Genomic DNA, 14,343 nt, shown 5'->3' with positions numbered 1-14,343 from the left:
GCGCCCTTTTGGACATAGTCTCTAATGAAGTGATACTTGATCTCAATATGCTTTGACCTGTCATGAAATACTGGATTCTCCGTGAGTTTTATGCAACTCTAATTATCACAATAAATTAATGAAGGTCTTAATGCCTGACCAAATAGATCAAACAACATCATGCGAAGCCATATGGCCTCACAACTAGCCAAACTAGCAGCCATATACTCTGCCTCAGCTGAACTCAATGCAACTGACTGTTGTTTCCCGCTGATCCACAACACAACTGCCAAACCCAACCAAAACAACACCCAGAAGTACTCTTCCTATCTGAAGCACAACCTGCCCAATCTGAATCTGTGTACCCTACCAGTCTCACTCCATCACCTTGTTTATAATCCAGACCAAAATCCACAGTCCCCTACAAGTAACGAAGAATGTGTTTTGCAGCCACCCAGTGCACTCTTCTGGGCTCACACATGAACTGACTCATGGTGTTAACTGCAAAACATATATATTGTCGAGTGTTGACCAAATACATCAAACAACTAATCAACTGTCTGTATAGAGTAGGATCCACCAACTCGGAATCAGAAGCAGCGTGAAGCTTCTTCCAGTTAGTTATCATAGGTGTAGACAAGGGTTTGCAGTCCTCCATGTGAAATCTACTAAGAATATCCACACTATACTTCCCTTGTCCCAGGAAGAAATGCCCCTCCTCCTGCCACACCTCCAATCCCAGAAAATAATGCATCAAGCCGATATCCATCATCTCAAACTCTGAAGCAAGATCTCTCTTGCAGCCCTCAATGAGTCTCTTTGCACCAGTGATGATCAAGTCACCAACATACAACACCAGAATGAGAGGCTCCTCACCCACCATAATAAAGTATAGGTTCGAGATCAGCCTCACTCTTTGTGAAACCCAACTGCTGCAAGTATGTTTCAATCCTCGAGTACCAAGCTCTGGGTGTATCAATCCTCAAGTACCAAGCTCTAGGAGCTTGCTTCAGGCCATAGAGTGCCTTTTTCAATCTGCATACATGGGACTCCCTCCCATGCACCTCAAAGCCCTGCAGCTGCTCAATATAAACCTCCTCCTGAATGAAGCCATTAAGAAATGTGGTCTTCACATCCATCTGGTGGATCTTCCAACCCATCTCTGCTGCAATCAATAAAAAGAGTGAATAGATGTATACCGAGCTACGAGAGCGAAGGTCTCCTCATAGTCAACTCCCTCTACCTGTGAGAACCCTCTCGCCACAAATCGAGCCTTGAACTTCTCGATGTTGCCATTTGCAGCATGCTTTATCTTGTAGAGCCATCTGGAAGTAATAACTGATTTACCTTCAGGCCTCGACACTACCTCCCAAACATTGTTCTTCATAATAGAAGAATACTCCTCCATCATGGCCTCTCTCGAGACCTACTGGCTGGCTGCCTCCTCATAATTATAAGGCTTGGAGTCAACAATGCTTGTTACCAATGTCATGTAACTACAAATCCGCTCAGGTGGTTTACTCTCTAACCTGTCTCTTTGGCCCAACAACTGATGTGGCCTCGCGCAAGGTATCTTTAAGCCACTTGGGCTTCCTCTTCCCTCATATGAAACTGACTTCGGGTTAGTAGCGAATGGTATGAAACATTCTCGATCAACTCTTCTTCTTCATGGTTCAGTAGAGTAGAGCCGAGCAGTGCAACGCACTAATGGCAAAGATAGTACAGTCGGACAGATGGATCAGCAGATGGAGTTCTCCCTAGTTGAGAGGGAGTGTTAAATTGGCAACTAGGGCCAAACTCCATGTCGGTCATCTTATTTATGGCAACTAATATTTTTCTTGGATCCCTCTCATCGAGAGGTGTAGGATTGATCTAAAGATCATCCGATTATGATAAGTATTCATGGAGATATGAATTTATTTGTGTTATAAGACAATTCGTCAAGGTCGGCCAGCGACCAAATAAACCCCACAAGTGCTCAATATTTTAGTATAAAAGGAGATGACTTGAGAGTCATTTCACACACACTTCTCCTAAGATTTCTCTCCACTCGTCTGGGTTTTGAAGTTAGAGAGATCAAGAGGGAGAAGCCCTAGACGCAGTAAAGAAAGGGTTCTATACACAACAAATCAAGGTGCCCTAGACGCAGTTGAAGAGAGGAACATCTAGCCACAGTTGAAGGGGATCTAGTCATGCCCTAGCTACAGCAAAAGAAGGTCTAATGCAATCATATATTTGTAGTTGAAGAAAGGTTCCTATACGTTGTTTAGAGGAGGCCTATCCGAGATCCTAAGAAGACCTAACCGTTGTCATATCAAGCCCTAGGCTCTACGCTGCCTTATGGAGAAGCTTATACACTTTCCTAAGGGTGGTATGGATATACCCTAGCCGCAGCAACCTAAAAGAGAACAAGAGGAGTTCTGGAGTCTGGACAGCATGGAAGAAAGGGATCCAAAGTCTACTACAGGAGGCCAAGTGACTAAGGCAAGTGAAGATTGTTTTAGGGTTGGAACAATGATGTAAACAAGGTCCAAGTTTGTTGTGTAGAGGACTAGGCCGAGTTCCTAAGGGTCAAATACGTTGTTGTTTGGAAGTTGTTTGGGCACATTTTGGGAGGTCTGTTGCTACAGAAATCTGTTGTGCTAGGCCGCAGGCCATAGCACACAGCTAGAGGTTGCGTGAGGGTTATCAAGGGTGGACAGTACCCTAAGCAAGCAGCGTGGGTGAGGAGGAGACCTTTGAGGGTATGCCACAACCCTTAAAGGGTTAGTTTGTTGACTGTGGGATGAAACTAGGGCTGCAGTAAGTGCCCTAACCAGGAGTGCAGCAAACAGCAGTGCAAACAAATGACAGCAGTGTTTGGTGGAGGGATGTTGGGTCAAAGGAGTTGACCAGTTTGGATCAGTTTTCCTTGCAGCCTGTTGGAGCCAATTGAGCACATTAGTACACCAAACATGCTAAGGTACAACATGTCTAAATGGGACAGAAATGCAGCATGGTAAAGCATGGACAGCTGCAAGCATGGTGATGCATGGAGCAGCAATGAAGCTTGATGGAGCAAGCAGACAGGACAGCAGTATGGCAACCATGGAATGGTAATATCACTAACAGTGGGACAGCAGTGGCAGCATGAGGTCTAGCAATGTGATGATGAGTGCAGCATGGTGCAGCATGGTGAGGTGCAGCATGATGACGAGATGCAGCGCAATGATAGGTGAAGGAGTCACCTTGGAGAATCAGTTGAAGCAGCATGTCTTCAACTGATCTCATGTAGAGATGATCTATTCTCTTATCTAGAAAGTCTAAGTGTTGACTTCTGTTGTAAATGTACTCTCTCTCTCTCTCTGCTAAACTACTGAAGACATAAGAAGAATTGATCAAGGGTTTCCCCAAATTGGGGTTTGTCCCTAGCTAGCGCCACATCTTGTGTCCTCTTGTCTTGGCTTGTCTTCTACAATTTATGTTTATGTTCTATCTGCAGTTTACTTTAATGCCAATGTGATTGCTAATCTGAAAAAGATATTGAGCTAACTATGAAAATTGAAATAAATTGCTCTAAGCATAGAACATACCTGAAATTAACATCCATGTATATCACTCATCATGTTGGGTTCCCTTTGCCCATGCCTATGCTAAGTTAGAAAAGCCTCTCGAAAATTTTCTATGGGATAACTCTAATGGAGCCAAGGGTTTTCATAAAGTTCATTGGAGCCTTTATGGTAACCCCCAAAGTGAAATGAGGTCTAGGTATTATGGTTGCCTAAACAAAAGCTCGGGATCTTTACACTAAATGGGGCATGGAAGAGGCTATTCAGAAACTGCATCACCTAAAGGAACTCACTTGGCCATAAGATATGGAGAAATGTAAATCTACAAACGTTATTGATCACTTCAACACACATTCAAGCAAAGGGAACCTTTGCAACCAAAAGCATTTGGAAAACCAAGGAGGCCATCAAGCACAAATTGGTATGGAAAGGTGATTCATACAAAGTGTGTGTTTTTCACTAAGCCACTATCTATGGGGGTCCCAACTGGTTCTTCAAGAGGGAAAGTTTCTTGCCAAAATCTCACAGTTCCTAACCAAGAGGCTATACAAGAAAGGGCGAAATTCAAGTTAATCTCACAAACAAAATTATTCTAGGAAAAATGTCAAGTTTGGTCCCAACTCTTCCTTAAGCATGGAATTACATGGTTAAAAACATGGTAGACAAATAGGAGATGGAACAAAAGAAAAAGAAAAAAATTTAAGTATAAGCAGACCAATGAATATATGTGGGTTTCTAACAACCTTGGGCAAATCTAGAGGATCAAGTCTAAGGATAAGACTTGCACACCCTTTGAATCAATTGTCCAGTCAGCTCATCTTCACATTGAATGAAGCAACGCTAAGGAGCATTGAAAAGTTAAAGGATGGCAACATCCTTTACGAAGGATGGCGTCAACTCATCTTCACATTGAATGAAGCAACGCTAAGGAGCATTGAAAAGTTAAATGATGGCAACATCATTTACGAAGGATGGCAACATCCTTTACGAAGGGATGGCGACATCCTTTATGAAGGGATGGCGACATCCTTTACCTATAGCCACCCTTTGAGACTGAACCAACACTTCACTTTAACATGGGTATGATACTTAACAAGATGTAATTAACATTGTAAATTCACAATGTCATGACACTTTGAAATAAAAATGTTTGATATAGGGAGGCCACCCTAAGGCTTATCATTTCAAGACACTAGCAAAGGCTAAGCTCAACTATAGCACATATTTTCTTTAAAGCAATGGTGTCATTGCATTTTAGGTAAGAAACAATTATGCATACAAAACACCACCTTTTGGTCTTTATTATTTCGTAATCTAAAGACTCGAGTGACACCATCTCAAATTGGTTTTCTACATCCAACAATTTTGTATAATGATCAAGTATAAAAAGAGTAGTTCTAATTGGGTGGCCAGCATAGTCACTCTCCTCCACCAATCTTAAATATTCTCGTGTTCATTCAACTACCAATTATGATTGGAAACCTCTCTATTTGGTCTTGTTACCACTCAAACCAGTAGGGGGCCTAAAGAGATTCCTAAGAGGGCAACTGCTAGGTTAAGGGCAATTGTGGAGGCTTAGCCCACTGTCTTTCACCGATGGGAGGAGTCCCGGTAGTGTAGGTATTCGCTTGTAAAGTATATTTCAATGGATAGGTGAGAAGTGACCCCGAAAACCCTTTCCCAAGGATGGAGTGAAGAATGGAGCTTACTTGCTCTTTAAGCAAGGGACTTGGTCCACCAAGGATAAGGGATGTGAATTGGAGGGTTGTGGGAGAAAGGATAGGCTTATGAACAAGTTTTTCAAATCCCTATAATCCTTGAGACACTTGGAAACAAATAGTCTTTATTGAGAAGTGGGACCACACAGGTCCAAGTGGACCCAGCCCAAGTTAGGGGATAGAATTTAGCAACCAATGATGTTCCTATCCTTGACAAGGTGAGGGGAAAGGACCAAACAAGAATACTTTCTTCAAAAGGTTGAATGGATCCTATTGAGGTCTAGCCTTGGGATGCCTAGGCATAATTCGATCCTAGAGCTAGGGCTTGAGATTCCTGGAGATTCCACCGTTAGAATTGCCTCAAATTTGGAGGAGAGGGATGAGACCCACCAGCGCAATAGCCTATAGGAGATCGAATTTTTTCCTTGCGTCAATTCCAGGGAAATTGATACCCTATGTGACCTAATGGGGCTAGACTTTGGGAAAACGGGGGAAATGGTTAAAAGAGGGTTGAAATGATCACCCTTTTTGAGGGATCAGTGCCTAGTTCACTTGGCAATATGGAGTCAAGGATAATGATGAGTACCGTTAGAATTGCCTCAAATTTGGAGGAGAGGGATGGGACCCACCAGCGCAATAGCCTATAGGAGATCGAATTTTTTCCTTGCGTCAATTCCAGGGAAATTGATACCCTATGTGACCTAATGGGGCTAGACTTTGGGAAAACGGGGGAAATGGTTAAAAGAGGGTTGAAATGATCACCCTTTTTGAGGGATCAGTGCCTAGTTCACTTGGCAATATGGAGTCAAGGATAATGATGAGTAAGAACTTGGTTTCTTGATCAAGGAGGCCCAGAAAATTGACTTCGTCCAATGTTGAGAAAAAGAAAAGAAAAGTGACCTTCAAGCATTTATACTTCAAAGCAAATGATGCAAGCTTCTCGAAATAAATAAATCTCTAACACAATTCATTCATATAACATTGGCCCATACATTGAATTAGTTAAAACATACTCAATTCCACATTTCAACAATGTAGCAACTAGACCTAATTTTAGCAGCATGCAACAACAAGAATAATAGCATCAAAATTTACTTACAACATTATAGAGTATATCCAACCAACATTTCATTTGCTCAATAAAGCTGAAAGACAAGAGAAATAGCCCAAATCCATACATCAAAATTCATCCATCTCCAAAAATATCGACCAAGGAAAAAGTGTGAAAATTCTCTGATTAGAGAGATCCCAAGTCAAGTGATCATACAAATGAGTGTATCTAACATCAATATATAGCCTCCTAAGGAGTTCAAATTAGCCTATGGGCCTACATTAGCCCCTAATGATAAAATAATGTGCAAATAAAACCCCTATTGGTGACAAGCCCACCAAACTAGCTCATAAATGTAAAAACAAGCCTCACAAGGGGCCAAATAATGATATGTGCATGTCATAGGGCCCTCTAAAAGCTCAATAATATCCTGAAGTGCCATATTGAGGAATAAATTCCTCGGAATATGATGGACAAAGGGTTGGCCCCTTGTTCTCCATTGGGTATGAGGGCACATAAATGATCCCATGGGCCTTCATATGAATCAGAGATCCTCTACAAGGGTCCAAGTGGTGGAATGAATGTTGACATGACATCATACAAGTCCACAGCCACTTGTCAAGAGTGTGGGGCGCATCTGGGGGGATGTTGGGCATAATGTACCAAGCATGTCATTATCATCCCAAAAGTGGATCGCTAGTAATCTCTAAGCATCCATGAAGATCCGTATAGTGTTGTCTGTTGTTGTGGAGGCCCATGGCTCTCTATGCACACCTTACATGTGCCAATGTAGACCTCTGGGGGTTAGTATCCCATATAGGGAAACAAAAACCAAATGGGAACCACTTGTAATCCTGCATAAGATCCAATGAGTCCCCTAGGCTTCCAGTACAACCAGTCATTAAAATAATGGGGTAAAAAGATTACAAATCATGGATAACAATGTGGGCACTCCATAATGGCATGTCCTTTCGTAGTGGGCTTTGGCATGTGCTAGTGTCTCCAAGCTCCAAAGGGGGGTTAGCCATGTACCTTATTAGGTGGTTTTAGCCCTTAAGGGAGATAGTATGTCCAAGGTATATCCCTCTAATGGGAGTGGCAAGTGACAAATAAGTGGAATGGAATAGGGAATGAGTGGGGCAATCCTAGGCCATATAGTGGGGCATAGGGTTAGCTAGATAAGGGGAAGCCCACATCTGGGTATGTAATGTATAATAGGGAGCAATCGTGGTACATGAAGTGCCTCGGCCTTCATTTTTCCACCCTTCTTCATATGCCTTTTGTCTTTTACGAATTTTGATTAATTAACTGCTCAGGGCTCAAAGGACAAGAGCATGGTGTTTAAGATATAGCAGTGATTACCCCCTTTTAGGTAGGGCAGTTCATTGCCCTCTAGGGTTTGGGACAATCATGGGATCCTGAATGATAAAGGAGGCTCATCTAGGGCCTATGGAACCAGGGTGATGGCCAATGATCGGGGTAGAGCTCATGTAATGGCTTTTGCCCACGTGCTAATTGTTTTTGTCCCGATCATATTTTGCAATTTGTGGTACAATTTCCTGTTGAATGTGGCCATTTATGCTTTTCACTTTTTCTTTTAATTACTTCGACCTCCAGGGCATCATTCTAGGCCTGACCTAAGGTGGGGGACAAGGGAATATGGAGGCTAGCCCTATGTGGACCCAAAATGGGAATGTGGAACCAAGTGGGAGAAAAGATGAATGGGGGTATAGTGAGTGGAAAGGGAGTAATACGTGCGGATAAAGGAGCGGGACCACACACCCAAAGTCGGGGTTTCCCTAGTACCACCCTAGAACTAAATGGTCAATAAAGCAGATCCCACGAGACTAAGATCCAAGGGTAACAACCAAAAGAGATCAAAAGAGATCAAGGGGACAAGAGCATAAACTAAGCCCACTCTTTCCGTCAAATCCCCCCATCAATCCATACCTAGAAGTATCCATGATAAGTAGCCCCAATACTCAATTACCAAACGACAAGACATACCTTTAAATTCGGGAGTCCCACCTTCAAACATACGATCAATACAGGTGGCTGAGAGACCACATGGCTGGCTCAGGTGGCAAAGAAACGACATAACGAGCTAGTAGGATGCATCAAGGGGTTGCTAGCTGTCGGCTTAGGCTCATCATGGAGAAAAAATTCTCCTGGGGATATCACCCACAAAGTGATGGGTCCCATTTGGCATGTAGTTTGACATACCACATGTAACAGCACTGGTAAAAATTCCATGTAAAAAAAATATAAGGCCATGGTTGATGGGACACTTATTCCAAGCTGAATGGTGGGCAAGATATCCTACGGGTGCTCATTTGGTTGTATATGGATAAGGAAATTGTAAAGGAAAAATATAATAGCATTTTTGGCACATTTATTAATGAAAATAATGGAAAATAGGAGAAAAGGAAAGTGAAAGGTCGCAGGTTATATGTGAGGAGGAAATTAACGGAAAATAATGGAAAATGAAAAAAATAGAGTCCTCATTCATAAAAAGGCTTTTGAGGATTAGTTGGCAAGCTCTTAGTCAGTGTTAAGCTTTTGCTTTGGTTATGCATGGGATCAAAAAAGGCAAAGAAGGCGAGAGGAAAGAAGGATCCAGCAAGGAAAGGCAGAATCAAGCAGCTACAACAGGCTTCATTGCAGGTATCAACTTGCATGTGTATTTTCATTGCTAGATTTGGCATGCATGGTATTGCATGTGGTTCTTTTGTTGTTATGGCATGTGTTTTGCCAGGGGTAACAGTGTTTCCAGCCTATCTTTTCCATTCCGGATAACCATGGTGTGATGGGGTTCTCATGTTTTGGTTGAGGTGGATTGTCAGATGGAATCAAAGCTGAGTGGGGTGGATCTCCGAAATGATAGAACACATGGCCTAATAACCCCTGAACCGAACTATGGGTTGCGGTAAAGTTGGCTTTGTGTTGCCTCAGATGGCCTAGGAATCCTTGCTAGTGAATGGCAGGATATACGGCAAGGCATAGAGGTGGTTGGCTCTTTGTTGGGCCTAGTAATCCCGGGTTGGGATATGTGGTAAAGCATGGAGAGTGGGTCTCGGTTTAGGGCCTAGTGATGCAGTGTGTATTGCGGTAAAGCCTAAGAGATTGGGGTCTCGGTTTAGGGCCTAGTGATCCTAGTTTAGATTGTGGTAAACCCTAAGAGACTAGGAAACAGGAAAATTCCTCACGGTGTAGGAGGAGAAATCTGGTGACATCCATGCTAGTTTGGCCTAGTGATCGGGTGGAGATCACGGTAAAGTCAGTTATGATGTGTTCTTGTGTTAGCCTAGTGATCCAAGATGGATTCTAGTAAAGCCTAGTTTTTATTGATGTGGGTAAGGTGGTTTAGCCTCGGTATGCTCTGATTGGTTCTTTTGGTTTGAGTCCCACATTCATGCTTGGAATATAGCACGAGGGTGAATGGATGAAGAGAGATTTGGCGCAGCCATTCTATGGTTAGGTGGAACGTGGAAGTCTCATCCCTGGTTTGGTTTTTGCATCATTAATGAAAGGTTATTTCTCATTGTATTTCTACGAGTATTTTGATGGATTATATGTGGTCTATATGGTTGTACTTTCATCAGAATTTATGTTGTTATTATGCTGGTTATATGTGCGTTTTATGACAGCAACTATGTATGGCTCTCAGCATGTTTTTACTTGTAAATGAATGGATAATGTATCTATGGTCTAATAGATGGTAATGTAGCAAATGACATAAGGGAACAATGGTTTTTAGAGATTCTCAAATATGTACAAGATCCCTATGTTTAATTATGTTGGTTACACATGTAGATTACATGCTTGCGACATGTTTGACGAAATATCTGTCACGGCTATATTTGCTCCATTGTTTCCCTGTTCTTTTACTGCTCCTAAGTTATCATTCCATTCAGGGCAGTAACCTAGGCTCTAGGCCTAAAAAAGTGGCTCAAATCCCAAGAATGTTGGCACAGAACTAGCAAAATGAGTCTCTGGACGCTGGCAGACAAGCTTGTGAGAGCGACTCTGGGTTTCTTGACGTTGTCATGCCTATAGCATGAGAGCAACCGATTCTTAAGTTGGTCAAAACTTCATTAGGACCCACGGGCAAGTTGGTTCCTGAGGGTCCTCAAGCTGATGTTGAATGTTTGTGTGTTATGTTTATGTCGATTCCACTTCCTTAAGGTCACATAGGAGGTCGAATCCAATCATAGTAGCCTCTTGTCGCATGTTTACACCGGTTGGCATGGTTACTTGGGTAGATATGGGAGGAGGTTGTTACACCACATAAGTAAATTGGACTCCTTTGTGCAATTACTCCATTTGAGACATGTCGCTATATCACCTCTAAACACCTCTACATGCCCCAAACATAAAAGTGTTTTGTGCTTCATTTGTGAGGCATGTGCTTTGCTCTATGGAAGCCATTTAAATAAGCTTAAAATCTTCCAACATCTACAATGACATTTCTTCTAGCCATCCATGCAACATCAAACATCTTTCATTTGCCAATGCCAATTAGAAAACAATTGTCAATTGTACACCAAACTATTGATCTTACTTTCTCTCATGTAAAGTGCCATTTTGGTTTACCTGTCAATATATTCTTGAATCAGGATGTTGGTCAAGTATTCAATCGCAATCTAGTCCATGTAACTTGTATGGGACTCTTACCTCCATGTCCTTCAACATAATCATCCCAAATTTTCAAACTCCTTTCGTAAAAGATACATGGCTAGGCATGCACACCCACTCCATCAAAAAATAGTGACACTCCTCTCATCTTGTTGGACAAGGACAATTGCTTACCCCAATGAAATGGTTCTCTTAGCATTTCAAGCAAAGTAGCCTCATCTTGCTAAGAAAGTTGGTACAAATTCTCCCTATTTCAAGCAAAGTTGCCTCATCTTGCTAAGAAAGTTGGGACAAATTCTCCTTATATAGGGAGAACTAATATTCATCTTAGCATTTCAAGCAAAGTAGCCTCATCTTGCTAAGAAAGTTGGTACAAATTCTCCCTATTTCAAGCAAAGTTGCCTCATCTTACTAAGAAAGTTGGGACAAATTCTCCTTATATAGGGAGAACTAATATAGAACAGGGGTGTGCATTTCTAGACGATGGAAACTCTCTCCTAGAAATGATAATATATTTTTCTAATAAATAAATGCACAACCCTTTTTGAGTTTTGGGTAGGTATTATTTTGATAATTAGCTACACAGTTAAAATTGACTTTGTCAATAAATGGCGATGGAACCTTTTGTCTCTTCCTTGGTTCCTATTATTGTTTTTGTTAAGTACCTTTTTTTGCTTTCAGCCATGCACTCTAGTTGCCTATCACAAATGGACTTCTCAAGCATAAGGAATTTTTCCTCTCAAGCATATTACATGATCTCATTGTGTCAAAATCAATTTGAAAATAAAATTCAAGCTTAATCTTGCAATCAATTTTTTTCTAGAAAAGATTCAAACACTAGTCCCAAATACCCTAAAGCTTGGTCTTTAGAAAAGGTTTTTTTCAATTACAAGTTTAAGCTTGATAAAATCTAGAGATTCCAATCTAAAGAAAAGGCATAGCTCTATCACCTGAAATACATCTAGAAGAGGTGATTAGAGCCCAAGAAGCCTTGTTTGGATTGGTCCCTAACTCATGGTGACCTAGACATTAGGCAATGATTGAACACTTGCAACTTTTGCACCCTCAATGCCCATTGTAGGGCAAGAATGAATACTAATTGATATATTATATCATATCTAGAATACAAAAAAACGAAAGTTTATTCACCATTTCTCAACATATTTGCCTTTTCATCTGGAAAGAGTGGTTTCTAATATGTTCCCATCTGCTTCTGCATACACCGATTCAGGTATGGAACATGGAGATAGAAGTGGCCCACCCAGTCAAGCATATGAACTACTTGAGTAGTATGTCATGCACCATGAGCATGGCACCCCATGAAGGACAATCTCCTACACACTCTGTGAACTCCCAAGCATCAAGAGGTCGACAGTATTAACATAAAGCAAGCTGACCTGTAATAGATTATTGAGAGAGTCAAAGAAGCTGGCCCCCAATATGAACTCAAGAGGTCCTTCTGTTCAACAAGTTTACCACTGCACCTCTGGCCATCTCCAACCAGATCAACCCAATGAACCCAATGAACCCTAACATGGATTTAATTCCTATAGTGTCTTGATCAGTCTACTTACTATGGCCAGATGACATCTTTGGGTGCTACAGCACTTTATGACACATTAATTTCGTTGGCCCTCTGTGGCCAATATTGGTTGGAAAAACTCTTTGCCTCACAGTTGTCGCTTGTGATGGCTGTCTTCCAGTATTTTATAGTGTAAAACGCATGTATATCTTTTGTATGTTAAATATGAAGCATTTTATCAGAGAGAGAGTGTGTGTCTAGAATCAGGCTCTGTAATGAACTGGGCTCATATTAGTGCCACAATAATAGCTTTTAACTTCGATGTTTGCAAACCGTGATCAGTCTAATCACGATTCACAACAGATGGCTTTTTGGGGTAAAGCATTTCTGTTCTGTATTTGAAATATAGAAATTCTCAGAATCATTCTTTATTGATGTGGTTTTTCGTTTAACAGCACAATGCAATATTTTGGCTCTGATGGTCCTAACGGCCAACAGCGCATTGGCTCTCTAGTGAGGCTGATGAGGTATTAAGACATACACCAGGACTTCATTCTTACTGTAATCTTCCGCAGTTTCAAAGGGATGAGTCTGAGGGCTAGTCCTGGACAAGTTTGGTGGAATTATTACCACTCATAACTGGCCATAAACCAATAAACCAATAGACGTCTGCTCTGTGAAGTGCAAGCCCTTGGGACACATCTATCGAAGCAACTCCAAACAAACTAGTCATAGTAATTACATTCCAGGTGCGCAAAAAGATATAACTTAGCATGAATATCCATGTGGATCGCACATCCCACCAGGGTAATTTAGGTTCAAATCTCACAGCTACAACCAAAACTAAAAAGCGGCGCACAGGTTTGCCAAACTGTCTTTGGACAATATGAAGTCCGTACAGACGCTAAAAACAAGGTTTCGGCTGGACCCGCTTGCAAACCTAGACAAACAAAGACACCCGTGTACAGAATTGGGCTACTCGATATAATACATCAACCCTAAACCCCAAAATAAATGGAGGCACTCCAAATTATTAAAAGGGATCGAGCAATCAGTGACTGAAATAAACAAAATCAAGGATTTTTCTTGGCCAATTACTTACCAAGAACCATCTGCTGACAATTACTCATCAAGAACCACCTGATGAGAAAAATTAGGAGGATCAAATAAAGGGAGGTTACCTTGGGATGGAACCGCATGTTCCAGGCTTCTGAAGGGGGCGACTCGAGCGTAGAAACAGTGTTGTTGTTGTCGACATCGAAGACGCGGACGAAGCTGTCGAGGGAGGTGGAAGCGGCAATTGGGGTCGTAGGATGGGCGGCCACTGCCACCACTCCCAGGGAATGGCCAGTGTTGGTGGCCTCTTCTTCCAATTCATCGCCACTCCATATCTTGACGCTCTCGTCCAGCGATCCGCTAAGCAGTTTAGCGGGCCTTGAGGCTGTGGCAGGAGCCCAAGTCACCGCCCATATCGATTCTCCATGCGCGTTGGACACTGTTTTCAATCCTGCGAGCTTCATCTTCTTCCTCCGACGATGCCGGCTAGCCCTTGCTCTCCCACAAACACCCACATCTATTTTTATGTATTCTCTAGGAAACCCATTTGCTTAGTTATAGGGTGGAAAGGAGAGAGGAAGGCGACGATCCATCTTTTCTTTCCCGAAGGTGGTGCTTCGTCCCCCCATGTGAAAGAAGCGATTCTCAAGGAATGATCCTAAAAAAATATTTTTTGTATTTTTGGGTTAAAAAACCCATGAGAGAGTATGGACTCTTTGTAAGGAGATGGATGGAATGGGAAAGTCCTCCGGTAAGGAGATTTTTTTCGGAAAATAATGGAAATTTTCACATAATTAAGATTACAATTGTCGGGTTTCAAGATTTTGGGTGTCT

At 41.9% G+C, this 14,343-nt stretch overlaps 1 protein-coding gene across 1 annotated transcript in view; it reads right to left on the bottom strand.

Annotated features, from left to right (window-relative positions):
- VIP3 (Transducin/WD40 repeat-like superfamily protein) overlaps positions 1-14,064 on the bottom strand; it is a 48,980-nt gene extending 34,916 nt beyond the window's left edge. Inside the window, exon 1 of the mRNA XM_089436223.1 lies at positions 13,635-14,064. Coding sequence (XP_089292349.1) covers positions 13,635-13,973 — 339 coding nt within the window. The 5' untranslated portion in view covers positions 13,974-14,064. The remainder of the gene's footprint in view (positions 1-13,634) is intronic.
- Positions 14,065-14,343: the final 279 nt, after the last annotated feature.

Source organism: Pinus tabuliformis, chromosome 5_2 (genome assembly GCF_031772625.1).
Source record: "Pinus tabuliformis cultivar Carrire ecotype Pingquan chromosome 5_2, CPIR1, whole genome shotgun sequence".
Classification (NCBI taxonomy): Eukaryota; Viridiplantae; Streptophyta; class Pinopsida; order Pinales; family Pinaceae; genus Pinus; species Pinus tabuliformis.
The sequence above is the reverse complement of the archived record's forward strand: the minus strand, read 5'-3'. Positions and strand labels throughout refer to the sequence as shown.